The 21,234-nt window shown below is 35.4% G+C and overlaps 1 protein-coding gene and 1 long non-coding RNA gene across 3 annotated transcripts in view; both read left to right on the top strand.

The window, feature by feature from the left end:
- Positions 1 to 722: 722 nt before the first annotated feature.
- LOC125255013 lies at positions 723 to 4,831 on the top strand. 2 transcript variants are annotated; one of them, XR_007181813.1, is made up of 5 exons: positions 723 to 1,009; positions 1,954 to 2,057; positions 2,462 to 2,562; positions 2,830 to 2,995; positions 4,557 to 4,831. It is a non-coding gene; the product is annotated as an uncharacterized LOC125255013 (long non-coding RNA). The 2 variants fall into 2 exon arrangements; XR_007181814.1 differs by lacking the exon at positions 2,462 to 2,562.
- Positions 4,832 to 6,081: 1,250 nt separating this feature from the next.
- Positions 6,082 to 21,234, top strand: part of ppp1r2 (protein phosphatase 1, regulatory (inhibitor) subunit 2) — a 41,644-nt gene continuing 26,491 nt past the window's right edge. The window contains exons 1-3 of the mRNA XM_048169894.1: positions 6,082 to 6,458; positions 16,582 to 16,689; positions 17,354 to 17,437. Coding sequence (XP_048025851.1) covers positions 6,334 to 6,458; positions 16,582 to 16,689; positions 17,354 to 17,437 — 317 coding nt within the window. The 5' untranslated portion in view covers positions 6,082 to 6,333. The remainder of the gene's footprint in view (positions 6,459 to 16,581; positions 16,690 to 17,353; positions 17,438 to 21,234) is intronic.

Genomic DNA, 21,234 nt, shown 5'->3' with positions numbered 1-21,234 from the left:
TGTTTTAATATTGCTGCAAGCATTTACCATTGTTTGGGAAATTCTTGTGGATGAAATTCAGTTTTGAGTTAAATGGGATAAAAATTTCCCCATGCAGATTTCTCAAAGGGTCAAGTTGGACCACTCCATATCACTACACTACTGACAACAGACAATTTATATGCCATTTTTAATTTTACACAGATGATGAACACAAGACTTATTTTGATTAAATCCCTGCAAACACGTCCAGTTGGGGCCCACATGGGCCTCGCTTGGGCTAGTTGGGCTTCGGCTGGGCATGGGCTCAGGGTGGGCTGTTGTTGTTGGGCCCCACATGGGCAGTAGATAGGCTAAAGGGCTCCATTCAAAATTGACTGTGTCAGACATGGATGCTATTTTTAACAATATAGGCTCTGGGCTAGGTCCACTTTTTATACAAATTTTATTAGATTAGCTGCTGTCTGTAACTTTTTTGTGTGTTTTAAGATTGTTTTGTCAGTATCTATGTGTTTTAAATTTTATAATGAAAATGTGCAACATTCATTTTCAATCCATCCATCTAACAATCCATTTTCCTAACCGTGTTTTGTCTTACCCCGAATCAGTATACATTTATAATAAGTGTTTATATTGGGACTATTTCAGGACGGTCAAGTAGGAATCGCTGCGGAGGAGCAAAGTCCCTGCGTGACTCGTCATAGACATAAACAAGTAGCTCCGGCTGCAGTGTTCTTCCGCAAGAAGAATTCTGTTTATTAATCGCTAGAGCGCCAAATTGCAGACTGCAGCTAAACAATTGTCTTAAGAACGTTGTACGAGTTTCAAAAAGACAAGTTTGCTAACGGTTTCCCCACAAAATGTTCAAACCGTAAGCAGTGCGCACTCTGTGCAGCGCACATCTGGAAAGCTCCACCCCCATCGCCGAGCGAAAGAATCTGCCCAGCAACAACTTTGCCGCCTTTTCAGTAGTCTGCTGTCCGTTAAGGATCCTCGAGTTCACCGGTGTCGTCGTGTGGACAAAAGGCAGGTAAGAGTATAATAAACTTGGGGATGATTTTACCGCATGATGTTAACCTAAAGCTTTTTTGGAAAGTATTAGTTACGAGGATAGCTTTTAGCAAATGTTTGTGCATTAGCAAATGTAGCTTAAACCTGGTTAAAGAACAGACGACTTTAATTTATTAAGTCAGTAGCATTTGAGCTTGTTTTGAGTGTTTGACTTAAATATATTGTGCGTGCACTCTGCTGCACTTCGAGACACGGCAGGTGAAAACATCGTTTTTTTCATGCAGTGATCAATTTTGAGATTTTGGGCCAGTTTGCTCCCTTAACATGTAAGCTTTAATGTCAAAATAAAAAAACAAATGTCAACATTACACATTAAGGTGGTTATTTCATTATATTTTGTCAACTTGTGCCTTTAGATTTCTACCGTAAATCACCATACGTTAACAGGGTTTTCCTGCGTGTATTTTTTTTAGCGGCCGACAAAACAAATTTTTGTCCCGCCAAAGCCTGGTTTTGATCAGTTATTGTGATCTATGACTGATGTAGATGACTGCTGCGCTTGTGATAGAGCGCATGTTAACTGAGTGACGGAGAGAACGAGCAGAGAGCCCCCCCCCCCCTTTTTTTTTTCTTCAAAATAAGCACAGTCTTAACTCTCTCATATTTCACATATTAATCACAATCAAAAGGTCAGAAGACCCAATCCATGTTGCACATGGCGCATTCGGACAATTTTGTGGGTGTGCACTCAAAAAATGTTGACTCTTCTCTAACAAGAGAAGTAAGTTAGTTATCTTCTATTTCTATTAAAAGTTTATTCATTTATTCCAATGTGTTTTAAATATTATACACTTACTGATAATAATTAATTTAATATATATATTTTGTTTGTAGGTTGTGGGTGTCATTAGAAAGTGTAAAATTTGCTCTGAATGAAACTAATTGCCACTATGTCTCCCACAGCAACGTATGAAATTGCCTGCACAAAATTAGTCGAGTATGAACACAGATGTACCAACCGAGTCCGATTCTACAGAGAATATGGGAAGGGTGAAGCGCAGAAAGAGGTGAGGCTATTTGAATTACTACTACTAAATGGATGGTGAAAAATTTCCCAATGACACAGGAAGGACATGTTTTGTGGGAGTTTTGTTAAGTGTATTTGGCTCAAAGCTGTCAAAACGAGGGAGGTAGACAACAGATATACGATTAAGAAATAAATAATATTAAATGTAATCAGTTAATAAAAGTAACAATCACATGTTTTGGGGGGAAAAGAGATGTATACAAATGGATGTGTGCATGCCTGAAGGGAGCATGGGGTGTTGGAACAGATGTTAAGGATCAATGTGAGGGTCTCTCTGGTATCTAGAGTGTAGATACCAGAGTTGTATATATTTTTTATGTATATATTTTTTAACCAACTGTTTTTAAAACACTTAAACTCATTGATTGTGCTTGTATATTATAGATTTCTAGGCGAGTGATTTTGTCCAGTGAGGATGAGCCCCATCAGGCCTACACCTCCATCCACCCTCAAGTCATCACCTCCACTGTAAAAAAAAAGAAAATGTAAGGTTGATTCAACTTGACATTATTTGTTTTCTGGAGAAAACTATTCTGTACCAAATCTTTTGTAGTTGAGCCAATTCAACATTTAATGTCTATTGGATACAGAAGTACTTAAGGATTTAAATTATATATATATAATATGTATGTATATGTATGTGTGTATTAAAAGATTTTTTTGTTGTACAAGATTTTTACAGTGTGGATTTTTGCTGAACCAACACAACAAAATTATTCATTTCAAAGTTGTGTTGTTTTTTTGTTTTACAGCGCACCGGCTGCATCCACCCTCTGATCTGTGCCGACACCTCCACCGGCTCCATCCACCCTCAGATCTCTGCTGACACCTCCATGGCCTCCATCCAACTGGCAGTACAACTTTGTGGGCCGAAACGGGAAGAGAGAGTTCAAGGCCTTAAAACTGTATGAAGTAATGGTAGGTGTGCATGTGGATAATGTTTTAAGTTGTACTGATACTAGAAAGCTGTCACAATACCCCAAACTTATAAACATTATTTACTGCTTATGTTTACTTGCACCCAAATAATCCATTTGTAATCGGATTGACAGCTCAATCAAATTAAAAGATGTTCATGTAAACACCTTAATCGATCCGACTGAGCTTGATCCGAATGAAATTTAGATCGGATTGGAAGGGGTGGTTTATTCTTTTTCTAATCCAATCCAACAGCAAAAAATGACCATGTAAACGCTTGAATCCGACTACTTTCTCATTCGTTCTCAGAAGACTCTGGGGCACATGCACAGTGCAATGTTGACACGCATTACGCAGTGCACAAAGTCACGTTCACGTCTTGAGTTGAAAAGATGCCAACAGGCAGTGGCATAGTTGTATCCCTTCGTCATAATATTGGAAATCTTTCCGTTTAAAAACAAGAAGGGGAGCCAATGGATATCATAAAAGAAGCAACGTGCAAACTTTGCGCAAGAGTTATTGCTGGTGAAAAAGTCACAGAAAGTGAAAGTAAAAAGTGACGGAGCTGTCTGACGCTGCATTAACGGAGCATATTCTCTCAGAGATGAATTTCAATATAATATGCTGGTAACGGTATATAAATAAATAATTTATTCCATTATTTATCTGGTGGCTGTACATATAGGCAAGTGGAACAAGTGAGAATAATAGAGAATACGAATCTGACGTCACGCCACATTGAGTTCTGGGTAACTTCTTTGTTTATTCGCCAGTTTATTTGTCTATTATTATTTCGTGTTAAACAGTTTTTTTTTTTTTTTTAAGTCGGTGCTTGAAGTAACGCTGCACTTAATTTTCATTGATGACTGCAGTGTTAGGAAATAGTATTATAGCCTACACTCTAAATAATTTTAATTATAGGCTATAATTCATTGTAATAATAGACCTAAAAAAATATTAAATCATTTTTAAAGATAGCTAATAGCCTAATCTTTTATTATCCTCACAGCACATATAATATTAATTTAATAATAAAAGAAGCTGAACCTAATAGTTATAATAAGACTAGAAGAATGTAACAGGCCTACATTAATTGGAAATACCAAATCCTCTTAATATTGCCAAGATTTGAAGCTGTTGACAATATCTCTTGCTATTGTCGATACATGATAATCGTCTGTTGACGCAACCTGGGTTACCGCATGTGTGACTGATATGACGTCACACGCACAGTGCGTGCGCAAACGTTTTAATCAGAATGTATATAAAACACATACAAACGGATATTTGAATCAGATTACAATGTTTAGAGTACATGTAAACAGATCTGCAATCAGATTCAATTCATTCGGATTGGTGAAAATTGGTGCATGTAAACGTAGCCACTGTGTATGGAGTTGCAAGTAAGTTGCCTAACTTGTGTGTTTAAGAGTATGTGTGTAGTTCTAATAATAATCTTAATTTATATAGCACTTTTCTTTACATAGTGGTTTTTACAGTCCTGGCTGAGAGTTGTGTTGGCACATATAAAGTAAGTGACTGTTATATTTGTTTCTTGCAGGAGGCTTAAAGAAAAGCACCATGACCAGCCAAATCACCTGTAAAGATGCAGAGAAGGCGGTCTCCAAGTGGCTCATTGGTGCTAGGGACTGGGGGGTAATAGACAGGCCCAACAGGCAACCCCTTAACAAGGACTTCAGGCTTCGGGTTCATTTGAGGTGGAAAGTAGCTAATCCTGTCTCTAACAGTGAGGGAACACTGAGCAAAAGTTTTCTTAATGAGAGTTTTCTTAATGTTTTTCTTAATTTTACTTAAATAAAAAGGTCATTAATTGTATTACTGGTCTTGTTATTATTGTAGCTCATTTAACCCAAGGTGTTTGGGTCTTTGGGACCCGTTTTAAAGGTTGCTAAAAGAAAAAAATATGCTATTTATTATTTTTTCTAACACAAACTCATTGGCCATCTGTGTGCGGGAGTGTTGTCTTTCTGCACCTGCTATTCCCACACAAAGTTACAAAATTGTTACATTTCAAGCATTTTCACCTATTCTGACTAAGTTCTAAGAAATAATCACTAATAATGATAAAATCTTTTCAATTTTTTTTTTTTTATTGAATTTCCTTGGTTTCTCACAAAAAACAAACTATCATAAATGCGATCTCACAGGGGTAAATGGCTAAAGTAAACATCTGTCAAGTATTTTTTACATGAATTGTTATGGCTGTGTTGATTTAAAAGCCTAATAATGTGGTGGGTCCACCAGACCCGGTAAAATTGGCTGTGTAAAAAAATATGAACACAGGTTACAGAACTGTATGGGCTGACAGTAAAATAAATCCCCAAAAATGAATTTGTTAGCCCATAATAATAATGGTTATTACCCTTAGGTAGAATAGCAGGGGCCCATGATCAGCCCACAGGTAAGTGTGGGCCCCAGATGGGAGAAACCTGGGTTGCCCGTGTGGGTTTTAGCTAGGGCCCATGTGAAGCCCAACTTCAGCCCATCTGGGCTTGCCCACATGGGGCCACCATGGAACCCCCGGACAAAATTAACTGGGCCCCATCTGGGCTGCCCAGATGGGGCCCACTCACCAGCCCATATCCAACCCTTATGGGCCCCACATGGGTGTGTTGGCAGGGATATTACAGAAGGGCACATGAATTTAAAGAAAAAAAAAAGATGACAAATCATTTATAATAAATGCTGCAATATTCCATAAAAATAGAAAACAAAAACTGTCAGCTTTGATTTCGTGATGACTTTAACACTCTGTAGGCTACTTCTCGAGTTTTCCCGTTTTCTTTCCTGTCAAACACTAAATATGGCGCTACCTTGACTAAGGTCTATTCATATCTATTATGATATTTGTTAAGCATTTATGAGATATTCATGAATAAAACTGATGCTTTACAAAGTTTACCTCGTTAAAGCTCAAAACAAAGTTTACCTCGTTATTGCTCACAAGTGTGACGCATGGACTTGACCTCACCGCCCCAACAAACATGGCGACTGTTTCTCGACACATTAGAGTTACGTTTCTATAGCAACACTGCAACTCTCGCGATGAAAAAGAGTGCGAGACTGACTGCGGCGCCCTATTTCCTTTCCTCGCTCGCTGTAAATGGGCAAGTGCGTGAGCTCTGGCAGAATTCAAGTCATCAACGGTCACAAACTTTAGTCACAAACAACGTTTAACTTTAATCTTAAGGCAAGCAATACATCAGCGGTTAACAAATTAGGTCAGAGTGTTGTTTCTGAACCGCTTCGGTGTGTTTTAGTCGTTTGTTTGAGGCGTAAACAGTGCAAAAGAGGAGTTGTGGGTGGGTTTGACGGTTATGGCAGCACCGCGACCCATTAAAGGGATTCTGAAGAACAAATCCAGTATCAAAGCCCGACCCGAAGAGCCAGTCCAGGACACCCCAGAACCAGCACCCCCTATAAACTCTGAAGACGACCAACAGTGAGTAACGTTAAATGGTCTTTAAAACAGGTTAAATCAGTCAGACAGGGCGTCTATAGCAGTGTTACAGTCAGCATGAGACCTGTCAATCAAACTCTGAAATGATGTTGACCTGAACTAATTCACTCAACCAGTCCTTTAGGTTCAGTTTAACTGGTTTGTTCCAGTTGGATTACTGGGTTTGTAGCATAGGTTGCTAATAGGTTAGCCACTGACCTGTCATGTCAATAAACCATCCAAATGGAATGATCACAAATCCGACTTATTCTTTACTAACCAGCTGTAGTCTGATCAGATTTGAAACCGTTATTTACCAGATGCACAGCTCCAGTGGGTAACGTTATGTGAAATAGGGTCCAGTGATATGATTTATGTAGCAAAAGTATAAAGTGTCTTGAGTCAGTCATTTTACCTTGACCAAACATAAAAATTCAAAACTGATATTTTCATGTTATAATGCACTTTATGCACTTTCATGCTCTAATGCAAAAATCATTAATAACATTATTACATACATAAAGTGGATCATTAAGCCTGGGGTTTTCAAATGGTTAGAAATGTCTTAAAACCAATTCATATTCATTTATATTTTAAGATAAATGATTTCATGACTTAAGCATTAACTGGGTGAGTCTTTTAAATAAATTCAAATGAATATAATGTCACAGTAGACACTAAAAAAAAGGTAATGTGATTTCTCTTAGATAACATGAACATTGTTAAAAGGAGGCTCACATCAGTTAAATATGCAGTAGGAAATCTGGGAAATGGTAACGTTAGCCCACTAGCATTGAAAGCATACGATCTCACCTCCCCTGAAAATTGCTTTAAAAAAAAGCACCTACTCCAAAACACATGAACGCGCACACACAGTTGTTCTTGGCAAAGCGTCACGAGACAGCGTTAAACTACCTCATGTCTCAAAGCAAACAATATTACAATAATAATGAATGTAAACAACAGAAAGCTTGTACCTGACTGCTGCAGATTAATTTCAGTGTTGATACTGTTGACATGGAAACGTATAAATCCGAATCTGAGGACGTGATCAGCTCTGGTTAGAACATCACAAGTTGCCATCTCTTGATTAAGTTATGGCGTGAACGCAGCATAAGCTCATTGTTTTGAATCGGTTGGAACTGTAAACAGTGGCTGCTGTTTGTTTATGGTGCTCTGTGACTGAGGTCTAAATTTTGCATAGCATGAAACGTGCTGATGATGTGATGTCTGAGTGAACAGGGTATGCGAAAGTATGTAAAAATATACGTTGACAGGCAGGTTGGACATCGTATTCTTTCATTCAGACCGAATGTAATGATTGGATGAACATTTTATGGTCTTAAGCCTTCCACACAATATTTATAAAATACATTTAGACCATTTAACATAGTGATTTCTATCAGTATATGAGGAGACTTTCAACCAATATAACAAAAGTGTTTCTGTAGAGAATCACCTATTGCACCTTTAAGTCAAATCAAAACATTTCAACATAAAGGGAATAACAACACTTGTCCTCTCACTCTGGCTATCATAAAACACAGCTGTCACTGCAGATTTGTAAAATTAGATGAGTGATTTTTTTATTTTTTTTATTTCTTTTTTTCTTTTTTCTTTTTTTGCCTGGAGGACGACGCATGTAAAAATTGATCTCATTCATTTTGACATTCACTCTTCCAGAGACACTCATAGAAGTTGTAGATGTCCGTCTCTCTGTTGATGTACCTTCTCTCCTGGAGGTCAGAGAAGTTGTCTCATATCAAGGATGAGACAGAAATAAAGACAATCCCATTTTCTTGTTAACTGAGCCAACTGGCTTTCATCTATATTCGGCACACATATTGATTTGTTCTTTTAGTTCGACCAACGTTTGAACAGGATTTTTCAGAAACCTCAATAAAGGAGACATTAAACCTCTTGGTTATGGAGTTGTTGTGTTGTCAGTGTGGCATCTGTCGTCTGTATGTAGGTGTTCTCTTTGGCTTGCTGACTTCCTCTGCCTCCTCTTCCTCTCTCGCCAGAAGACATCGTTCTTGAATCCAGCTCTCCCACTCTTAGGAAAATAGGACACACTGTAAGAATGGCACTTATTACCGAATTCCCGTCCTGTGAGACCACTGAGCCGACTGCAGTGACACTAAATTAGACCCTATTTAAAAAAATATTGAGTGATGCACCTACACTCTTAAAAAAGGTTCTTTATTGGCATTAATGGTTCCACAAAGAACCTTCAACATCCATGGAATGCTCTTCACTGAATAAGTTTTGCATCTTTAATAGGGCTTAATCTTTAATTTATACAGTGAAGATTATAAGCAGTATTATTTTACATTCGATTACTTTATTCATTTTCTGTACATAAACTATTGTTAGATCTCCCTGAAAAACATCAAAAGCACTGTTTATCTCATTTGTATCTTTGTTCTATTGCTTGTAGTTTTATAATTTGATTTTTTTTTTTTTTTTTTTTTATTATTGACTGTTTACTTGTTTTTAATAATCTTTGAAATTTATATTAGTAGTTTTAGCTGTGGTATCGAAATTCGAAGTCAGAATTGTTACATTTCACTGGTATCTAAAATGTTGGCGTCATAAACTTATTACAATACAATATGGGTCAAAAACAACAAAACAATTTATTGATTTATTACTTTTTTGTGTTGGGGCCAGTGAAAATTTAATTATTGAATTCATTGAATCAAATCTCGATTCGAATCGAGATCTTGATAGTTTCAGTTTCACTTTAAATAATTTTTAGAATGGGTGTTTATAATAAATGTTGTTTATAATTGTTTGTTTGTTTTATACTTATATATTTTTTTTTTATTCCTGTTCTGTTCAGGATAGAGTAAAATTCAAAGGATTTCTTGTGGAGTGAGAGGAACTCATATAGTTATTATAATGTTTGTAAATGTTTCGATTTATTTTACATTTCTAAATGTAATAAAATGTCACTTATACATCGATACAACTTAATTTCTGGAAAATATGGAAAACTATTAATTCTTCCAAAATATTGCTTTATTTCTTTTGGTCAATTCAGTTTGAAATCTCAAGTGATTTCTAAGAAATATTTAATTGAACTCTATAAAACCACTTGGTGTGTATAATAAACTAGAGTTTTGACTCGTGCAGAACCACCACCACAATACTAGTGTGTGGGTGGTTGCCAGGGCATTTGTTAAGGTGTTCTAAGTGTCTTCTGGTGTGTTATGCGGTTGTCAAGGCATGCTAGGTGGTTGCTAGGCTTTTGCTTACTGGCTAACCCCCAAGTCTCTGATATTTTGGTCTGTAGATATGGCACGGGTATCTCCTACTCTCCTTGTTTTTTTTTTTTTTTTTTTTTTTTTTTTTTTTTTTCAGTTTTGTAATTCAACAGGCGAAATTCTAAAGAAAAATAAGTAGCAGTTGATTTAACGATTAATTATTATTTTAAATATAGTAATTTGTCACAATAAATTAAATTATTAAATTTACAATATAATTATAAATATTACAAAAATTACAAAATTTATTACCAAAATTTATTGTACCTCTCACATATTTTTGCTGCTGAATGAGGTTAATTTTCTTACAACTTTTTGCTGAATCCACATATTATATTTATATATATATATCACTTCCTATGACTTCATCGTGGTCAAACACATATATATATATATATATATATATATATATATATATATATATATATATATATATATATATATATATATATATATATATAATATAATATAATATAATATAATATATATATAATTTATTTATTTATGTGTTTGACCACGATGAAGTCATAGGAAGTGATTATCAGCCAATTCTGATAAGCCACTGTTCGATAATAGAGGACGTCACTTTCCCGCCAGAACATGCTCCCTCAGCTGGACTGAGTGGGAAAAGAACCTGCTGCATGACTGGATTTAATAGGGGAAACTGTGAAAACGCGAGTAAAACAAATGATTACACTAAAGATTGGGCTTGAAAGTGTTCCTTATAACATATCAAAGAAACCTAATCCATGGATATTGACATGCAGCCAGGAATCGTGTTTCCTGACATTTATATGTGCTTTATTGTAACTATAATATAGGTAAGTCTAAATTGGAGTGATCACTTATCAATGTATATATATATATATATATATATATATATATATATATATATATATATATATATATATATATATATATATATATTGTCATATCGTCCAGCCCTAAAACTTGTATCGCTTTTTTCAGTGTTTATTTAAAAACACCCAGTTATGCAGAATATAAGATGGCAAATATTTAATTGATGATTTGTCAACACAATATATAACAATACAATATATAGGGTATGATTTCCTCAAAATCCAACGTTTTGACAAATAACTACAAATCCACGTTTCTCTGCCGTAAGTCCAGTTGTTTCTGTGAATTGCAGCAATCCATTTGCTTCTTTTTTTTCTGTAGCTTTCGGCATTCTGTAAAAATATACCTCAGATTTTGTGTCAAAACTATTTGTAGGCAATTGCAAATCTTTTTCCCGTTATGGATGAGTTTTGTGTGTTTTTCGCAGCATTCACACTGAAAACCACTAAGTGGGCGTAACCACAGTCATAACGGCCAATGGTTGTCACGTGCATACCCTCTATAGCGATACTTGTATTAACAGACAACACTAATTATGGTCACATTTTAGGAAATTGTTCAATTCAGTATTTCCAGCTTACAGAAGTCAAAAAATATTCAGTCAGTGACTTTGTTTTTACTCTCTACTTAAAAAATCTATGTATCAGAAATCCTTAAGGACATGACTGAATATATCCCACCTTTATCCTGTAAGAATATGAGGGCATTATTTTCCCAACAATATGTTTTTGTTTTTTAAACACCTGCAATAGACTTTGGCAACTTATTTTTGTTATTTTAAGTGACATCTTGTAGATCTCATTTTTGCCTGAACTCTGTTGTTTTCCAGGACTCCCATGGAGATAAAATATTGTTTGATTTATAAGGTTTTGCAGCATTCTGGTCTCTTAACCCCAGACAGGTTCCTTACACTGTATTGTGCTTGTTCTCCTAATAAATCTCTATAGACTGCTGCTCATGTACTGTTTTTGTAACCCATGATCTGTAAAATCATGACCCCTACTACATGCAACAGTGCACCGTATGCTCCCACGTGACACAGAATAAATCGCTGTTCACCACTGAGGTGGCCTCTGCCTCTAACATGAATGAAACTAATCTCTTGATTATTTTACGAGGGAACATGCACATCCATTCTGAAGAGATTAGCATTACTCGATTGGTCCTCGCCAGTCCTGCTTTAGTTTCATCTTTGTCTGATGCATAGACCTGTGCGCAGTAGGACAGTAAATCTTGCAATGATTGCTTCCAGGACCTCCTTAAAAGGGACCTAAAAATAATCCTCTTCTCAAAACAACAGTATCTTTGGTTGTGCTTTGGCATTTTGAAATGCTGCAGTTTAAATAATGTTTTAAAATCTATATCAGGTTTGAGTGGATTTCCACACTTGCTTTGTTACATAGCACCTCTTCCAAACGCTGGTTGTGTAACTGTTCTTCTTCCATGTGGATTGGCAAAAACTGTTACTGCAGATGCATTAGTGGTCCAGTCTACTGCGTTCATGTCACTAAATGCACTTGCAGGGTTTTTTTTTTTTTTCTGACTATAGATGACCATTGCTTTAGTTACAGTTTTGAAGCATGTCAGAGTTTAAACTGCTTGAAGGCCAATAAAATGCTTTGTGTTTTGAAGTGGCTCTATCATTGTGTGGAGTGGGTGTTGATTGCAGCTGCTAAGGCCATAATCAATTGATTGAGGTCATACTTTAGCTTCGCTGTAACACTTCTTTATGGTCCATATGGTCAAATGCAAAGTTCTCGCCACTCAGTCTACACAGTGGATGCACATTCTTGAATGGACCAATGAGAAAGGGATCATTTCTGGCGTGAATGTGGTACCAAGAATAAGTTACCACTTATTTTAGTAATATTTTTAATAGAGCTGTCAAAATAACGTGTTAATTTCGATTAATTAATCTGAGAAAAAATAACGCATTAAAAAAAATAATGCAGATTAATCCATTCTGTATTGACCTTTGAACCTGGAGCCGTTCTAGCCACCATTCGACTGTAAAATGAAGGAGGGAGACGAGAACGCGCTGGCGCTGCCTGGATCAATGATTGGAACATTTACTTATAAAAAACGGCCTGATGGAAGTGTTGATAAAAAATAAAGTCGTCTGCAATGTCTGCAGCAAGGAATTTGCATATCACCGGAGTTCGTCCACTCTAAAGTACCACATCAATGCAAAGCATCGAGGAGTTAACGTTAATCCGGAGGTACGACCTAGCACGTCCCGTGATACCAACTCTAGCAGTCAACGTCATCTTCAAACCACACTGGAGCAAACACTGAAACGCAAACTTAGCAAATCTGTATGTGACCGACTGACCAATTCCCTTGCTAAATGGATCGCAATGTCCTGCAGACCAGTTTCGGTGACAGAAGACAGAGGGTTAGCAGAGGTTTTGCAAATAGCCTCTTCAGACATAACATATAAACCGCCATCGCAAAACACCATTATGTTAAAAATACAGCAGATGTACGACACTAAAAACGGACACTAGGCATTACGAGATGCCTGCGCCCATTAATGTCACTAATGCTGATTATTTATTGATTAATTTGATTTGAAATATTTAATACTTTCACAGCAAAAACTATGTATGTGATTAATTTAGATTAATTAATCACAGAGTATGTCATTAATTAGATTAAAAAATTTAATCGATTGACAGCCCTAATTTTTAAATAATTTTATTATTTATTAAGTAGCTTTTTTTGTATTTTAATTTTAGTTTCAGTAATTTTTCTGTGCTTTTGTCATTTTTATTAGTTTTATGTTTTATTTTATTTCAGTTTTAGTCAATTTTAGTACTTCAACTTACTGTAACACCAGCGAGTGTTTGATATAACGTCCTTGTGATCCGATGCGGATTCTGATTACTGTATGAGGCAGAAATATATTTATATGCAATGCTAAAGGCTACTTATGCTAACCATTGTGATTAATAAATACACATTTAAGGGTGCTCCAATCAGGGTTTTTAGAGCCGATTACCGATCGTTGATCACAGGAAGCAGTATCTGCTGATACGATCACCGATACAATCTTTTTTGAAGCCTTCTTTTTGTTGTGTAAAATTATTTATAGGATACTCTAGTGCTGGGTGGTAAACCGGTTCATATGGTAAACCGGTTTCAATTTCAAGACTGATATGTATTTTTCAAAAACCGCCATACCGGTGCTAAGCTGAAACGGCTGCTGTAAATGCTGTATCTATTTAATGGCTATGAAGCGCTATGTAGAGTGTATAGAGAGCGGACTTCTATTAACTGCATACCGTTCTTACACTAGGGCTGCAACAAACGATTATTTTGATAATCGATTAATCTATCGATTATTATAACGATTAATCGACTAATCATCGATTATTGCACTGGTTAATCAGTAAGCTTTGTTCGATTATTCTACTTTAGCAATTAGTTCAAATATTGAGTTATACTGTACTTTAACTAGTAAATAAAACAAGGAAATCACTTCAGCTTTTAAAAGTGTATTTTTAATAATTTTCAAGCCAACTGAATAGACCAATATCCTTCAAGTTAAAAAAATATAATCTAATTATGTGGGGTTTTTTTTGAAAAATGAAACAACAACATACATACACACACATATATATATATATATATATATATATATATATATATATATATATATATATATATATATATATATATATATATATATATATATATATATATATATATATATATATATATATATATATATATATATATATATATATATATAATAATATATATCGAGTTTATGGTCACTGAATGGCTTTCCTGAGGTAAATGTTACATTTTGTGTGATATATTTGTTTGCAAGTTTTATTGACTTCTTTCTGCGGTTAAAACTCCGATTAAGTGATTACAATAGAGATGGATTCATTTCAGTAAGTTCAGTAAGTACTTTTTGATGTTCATTTATGTTTATTTCGCGCTGTAATAGAGAGGAATAGGTTCACATGCCGCTTGAACCGAGGTGTTACAGCGATCTGCCACACAACGTTAAACAGCGTCACAACCACAAGTATTGTTTGAATCCCGTAGTAATATTGACTGAATTTAAAAGCTTAGACAGTTTTATATCAAAAGTAACCTGATCTGTCGGTGCGTTGTCTGTGTCCTCTTTGCTCTGCGATGCATCTTTCACTTTGTGAGAAAATGAACGTGTGGCGTGAGAACAGTGAGTTTGAATGAGAGTTGGTGGCCCTGCATGACAGTATTCTGTAGTTATGCTAAACGTTATGTTTGTTATGTTTATGCTATGTTAATCTCCCACATTTAACGGGTTCGACTTCGTTTGCACTATGCTCTCCAAAGCGCTGACTTCTTTTATTGAATTGGATCCGGGAGGGCTGCATTACAGTATTGCGCTACAGCGCCCCACTGGTTACACCGCGTTATTGCAGGCCCTTCAAATATGTCGTATGAGATCAAGAGACTATTCGACAACAAAAATATTTGTCGACAATTTTTTATTGTCGACGTTGTCGATAATGTCGACTAATCGTTTCAGCCCTATCTTACACCAATGGAAACAACTTTATAACACCGCAATAAATAACTCTCAAAACTAACTCTTTAATACTGCAAATATTTACAAATAAATATTTGCGATCACAGGAGTGAACAACTTTTAAGTCCAAAGGCTTACACATTTAGAAAAATCTTGATAAAATATCATGTTCATGTCACATTTCTTTAGAAAGAATGAGCATTTCTATTAATTTTCCACGAAATTGTGATCTAAGGATGTTTGAGTTCTCTGTCCCATCTCACTATACAGATATCCCTTCAGCCATCTTCCGGGGCATGATCGGCCAGTGGTTTTTGGCCCACCGAATACCTCGGTCCAAAATGGGACAACTGGGGTTTGAGGGAGTGGTCATGAACAATGGCGGTGTCCTTTTTTTTTAGTTTAAGTTAGCAGTAACAACACTGATATGCCATTTAAAATAAGGCTAAAATGTAAAAAGAATTGTATTGATACATTCTTGAAGTCAATATGAAATCAAAATTGATTCTATTTACTTCTATTCTATTAATTCTATTAATTCTAATTCCTAGTCATATGGAAATGATCATTACAAATTATCCGTACTTGTTAGTGTTATTATGATACTGGAATTTCAAACTTCGATACGATACCTTGAAAAGTATCAATATTTGATGCCATTTTCATTAAAATACATGTACATTAAAAGTCTAGGCAATCAAAGATTTTTTTCTCAAAAGCTATATGATAAAGCTTTTAAGTTTTTTTTATTTTTATTTATTTATTTATTTTTTTTTATTTTTTTTCCCTTATATAAACACTCAATTTCCATTACAATTATCTCACAAATATTTGCTAACTCAGTGTAATTGGGTAATTTTGTTGCAACACAAAGCACAAGAAAGCTTGATTTCAAACAGTAAAATGAATTTAAAAAAGACAAGTAAACAGTAAAAACGATAAGAACAAATAAATTACTAACAATAGCACAAATAAATACAATAAAATAAAGATACAAATGAAATAGACTGCTTTATTTTACTAAAGAAGAATGTTCTTATTTTGTTTTTAAATATTATCTAAATCAAATTATTACCCTGCTTTTCATCCCCTTCACTCAAATAAGCTTTTATCTAATTTTGGCTTTTTGTGCCTGTATTGTACTTTGTGCATTGCATTACAACATCGCACCTGGGGTAGCGCTGTAGCTTGATAGCTCATAGAGTTCAATGCATTGGGAAACATTGACTTGAGACATGAGAGAGGGCCTTGTGTGCCAGTCTTTCCATTTATATCATTAAAGGGTCGGTATATTAGGCTATGTATGCCACTTGATGCTATTTTTTTTGTGTCCTCCGTTTCCAAGGTACTCCATAAAGTTTCAAAGTGGGGCAGAGTCCTTTGTTTAATGTAGCAGATCTCAATGGGAATATTTGCATCAGGGCTAATAGCTTTATCTCTAATTCTGTGTTTGGACCTTTTCTTTCAGGAAGAAGTCACAGAAATGGGATGAAATGAACATTTTGGCCACATATCACCCGGCAGATAAGGACTATGGGCTGATGAAGATAGACGAACCCAGTACGCCATACCACAGGTGAGCAGAACACAAAAAACCTGCCATTTAATGCCTTTTAGATTATGAGTGGGTAATATACCGTATTAATTTGAGTATCACTTCTGATGTGTGTGTGCAACAATACTACAGTGTGGAATCAGGAGTGGAACTGCTGCCGGCCTATTAAATCGAATAAAAAGATGAAGATGTGCTTGTTAGAACAAATTAGATTGATTGAATTATCTAAAGAATGATTAAATGATATCTAGCCTAATTGTTTTTCAGTACAGCATGGACATCTTTGAACAAAACATACAATTGAGAGATTAAAATGAACTATAAGTTTCTTTTTCGATTAATCGGGGCTTTGCGCTGTGTGCAGAATACATCTGGTTTAAAGTAGTATTCCATTAATATGGAATTTTAGAGTTGTTGATAAGTTATACTGCATTTAGGTTAACCTATAGCCTTTCTACTTGTTGAAGAAAAGTAATTGTGTAAAGATCCAATTTCTTTCTGAGGCTGTATGGATTGTGAAATACTGGTAGTTCAAACCGTTGTTCCCTTGTCTAGATATGTTACTGCCCTGTCTGCAAAATACAAGGGCAGCACTGAGGGTGCAACTCAATATGACAGGGCAAATTTGTGGAAAAGGTCATGCTGTCTTTCTGGGCAATTGGCCAAATTCTCCTTTCCTTCTCAGGATGGTCGGTGATGACGAAGATGAGGGGGCGCTCAGCGATTCAGACGGGAACACAGTCCTACCCGGAGACGACCTCGCTAAGAAGTAAGTGATGCATGATTGTTATCTCTGATATGGATAGAAAGGGAAGTACAGGGATTTTCTAAATGTTTTGGTACCCATGTTTTAGGTTCCAGAATTCTTATGACTCCCCACCTCCACCACATCTGCATCACAGGATTAGCCTATGCACTTTAGAATATCACAGCAAATTACTTTCTTAATATCGCATTTTACTTTACTTTTTTGTTTATTTTATTGTTATTGTCAAGAATTACAACAAATCATTTAGTCACCCCATAGGGTCTGGAATCGAATTGATTCCAATTCTGGAATTGGATACTTGTTATAAAATTAAAATTTGATTCGCCTCATCGATTCCTTTGTGTGCATTTTAATATGACGTTAAACCATTCAAATGCAAGAGCGCCTGTCATACTGATTAGTGAGCGTTACTGAACTAAGTTCTCTTCCGCAACCTTTTGCACTTGAATGGACAATAAAACAAACAAACTATGACTTAAGTTATGACTTAAGTGAGCGTAAACGGCTGACAAAGTAAACACATAACAGTATATTGGATCTGTGCAGTTCTTAAAATCACTCACTAATATTCCTGCTGCTGTCTCTATAATAATGTTAATCAAAAAACAAAACAAAAGACTTGCTTGGACCAGTGAAATTCACTTGCTCTTGTTGACTGAATAACTTTTGTAACTATATTTGTAATGTATATTTAATTTATAAAGTGCAGTGTTATTTTACATTTGATTACACATTTCTGTCGCTGAATTCCTGAAAATCTGAAAACACTGATTATTACAGTCGTACCTTTCACATATTTTTATTTGTGTGATTGCGAATTTGTTTATTTGTTGTCTTTTAATTACTGTTTACTTGTCTTTAATAATGCTTGAAATGTATATTAAATAGTCTAGTTGTTTTTCTATGGTATTTTTAAACCACAGGCAAAAGTTCCTTGTTGTAAGTGTTCTTTAGCCTGTTGATTTTTGTTCATGGTATTCGGCTACAATTAAATGTTTTGCAATGAGACTTAGAAAAAATGTAAATATCTAAAGTTTTATTCATTTATTTATTTTTTTAATCTTATTGGAATCGAAATTAGGAATTGATAAGAATTGGAATTGATAAGCAGAATCAGAATCGGAATCGTTTAAGTTGAAACGATATCCAACCCTAGCACCCCCTCATTGGCACCCTGTCTTATCTCAGTGTGTCGGACTGCAATGTTAAGATCTATGCTTTGAAATATTTGATCTTGAATTGGTATGCGGTCTTGATGCAGACGAATGCTGAATCCTGCTTCGCACACAAATAAATGCTAGCAAACGGTACCAGCAGCTTAATGGCAGTTCAGTGCATTCATGTCTGTAGCCTACATTTCATCTAATGTATTAAAACACTGGATAAGCTTAAGACTGAAAGATGCATTTCATAGACCTCAATGATGAGGTCTCACCTCTGTACAAGTACAAAATCAAAAAGGGTGTTTCTTCAACTATGGGTGCTTTTGTTCACAAATTATTTACCTTGATTTGTCTTTATAGAACATGTCTCATTTAATCTCCATCATGCTTCACTCTTCACTTCACTTGCACTGTAATCCCAAGTGCACAAACTAAAATGTATATATATTAGTGGAAAAATTGTTTTGGCGGAAATGGCACCAGCACTAAGAAATGGTAATAATTTGCATAAAAAACATTTTAAAATAGTTGAAAAGGTAGCATTATTATTATTATTATTATTATTATTATTATTATTATTATTATTATTATTATTATTATGAATGAAGGTAAGAAATCATATTCCAAGGCCATTTTAATTTGACATTCCTATATAAAAAAAATAATGTTGAAATGTTGAAGTCTATTAATTAAAATCAAATTATTTGACATAAAAGTGTGCATAATTGAAGAAACCCCCCTTAGTGGGCTGTTTTATGTTGTAATAATGATAATTGGACAACTCTGTTTTGTACTTTTAAAGAGTTCACATCAGGGAAATAATCAGTAGTTTCCCATTTTCATTTTGTATGTGTGTGTGTTAAAACACTGCAAAAGTGGTGCTTTATTCTACACAAGATTAAATGGAGACTAGCATGTACACAGAACCCTCTTCTGAAAAGAGCAAACATTGCTTACACAAGGATTAGGCTGCTTATACGCTATAGAAAGCTTTGATGGTGCATTTGATGGATAGGAATGCAAAATAGCCATTTAAATGTGAAATACGAGTCCATTTGAAAGTCAAGCAGAAATACAGCGAAATAGATTACAAAATGCACAACTGTACCTGCTTGTCTGAAATTTCCATTGGTCAACTTAAGTGTGTTTGAGCAAAAGTTAAAGTTTCTTCAATGTTTGTTCACATAATGGATTGACACTGTCGCCAACCTTTGTGTTTTTCCTGCTGTGTCCTTGCGATGCACATCAATGGATTCACAGCATTTTCTGATGTAGAAGGTTTAAACAACCTTAGAGTTTGTGAGGAAAACTCATTAAACAAAATACAGCTGCTGCGAGAAACACAGTATTTGTATTATTTTAGGTTTCCTGCCTTGTTAGTTCAATGTTGGTAATGTGTGCAGGTACAGTTTTAACTCTGAAAAAATACAAGGGCAACCAGAAGTCCATTCACACAGAACAGATGTCTCGTCACAGCCTACAGGCGAATCAGCTTCACGGCAACTCAAGCAAAGCTGCTAACCACTTTCAAAATAGTGTCTGCCCAGCATCTTCTGTCTGCCGTACTGCTTCAATTTGACTCGGAACAGACACTGTAAGTTCATTGTTTCCTAAAAAAGCCACCATGTGCTTCTCTGATATGTAGAGAAGCATGTCAGCAGAACGGCTCCTATTGGCATTTATTGATCCACAACCAGCAACCCATGAGTGACAAAAACTTTGCCATTTAAAGGATTAGTTCACTTTCAAGTGAAAATTAGCCCAAGCTTTACTCACCCTCAAGCCATCCTAGGTGTATGACTTATTTCTGATGAACACAATCAAAGATATTTTGATAAATATCCTAACGCAGCCAAGCTTTGTAATTGTAGTGAACAGGGGTCATGAGTATGAGCTGAAGAAAGAGCTTCCATCTACATCCATCCATCATAAACGTGTACTCACATGGCTCCAGGGAGTTAAAAAAGGCCTTCTGAAACAAAGTGATGCATTTGTGTAAAGAAAGGAAAAAAAAAAAAAAAAAAAATCAAAATTTAACAAGTTATGAATTAAAATATCTAGCTTCCGCCAGACCGCCTTCCGTATTCAAGTTACGAAGAAAGTGTAAACTGGCATCACGTCAGTTACACTTTTTCCGTAAGTTGAATAGGGAAGGTGTAGGACGTAGCGTAAGATTTTTGAACTGCAAGAGTTTTACACTTTCTTCGTACATGGAATACGGAAGGCAGTCTGGTGGAAGCTAGATATTTTACTTCATAACTTATATTTATACAGATGGTAGTCAACCAGAGTGCCTATTACCACAGCATTACCCACTGCGGCAAAAATAAACCAGTCGCATTGCAAAGTAGTTGGTGAAATGACCGCCAGGAGGCGCAAAGGGACATTTTGCAAAACAGCTGTAATTGTTGCATTTTGAAATGTAAGGTTAGAGCTGAAGTCATAAATCAACAATAATAGGGGGGGAGGGGTTAATGTTGTTTAGACAATCTATACAGATTCACCAGTTCACATAATATTATTTGTAAGAAGAGTGAACTATATATATGTATATATGTGTATATATGTATGTATATATGTGTGTGTAATATATAATATACTGCCATGCACTCATTTATCTCAAACACAGATCAC

The sequence above is a fragment of the Megalobrama amblycephala genome, linkage group LG2 (genome assembly GCF_018812025.1).
Source record: "Megalobrama amblycephala isolate DHTTF-2021 linkage group LG2, ASM1881202v1, whole genome shotgun sequence".
Classification (NCBI taxonomy): domain Eukaryota; kingdom Metazoa; phylum Chordata; class Actinopteri; order Cypriniformes; family Xenocyprididae; genus Megalobrama; species Megalobrama amblycephala.
The sequence above is the reverse complement of the archived record's forward strand: the minus strand, read 5'-3'. Positions and strand labels throughout refer to the sequence as shown.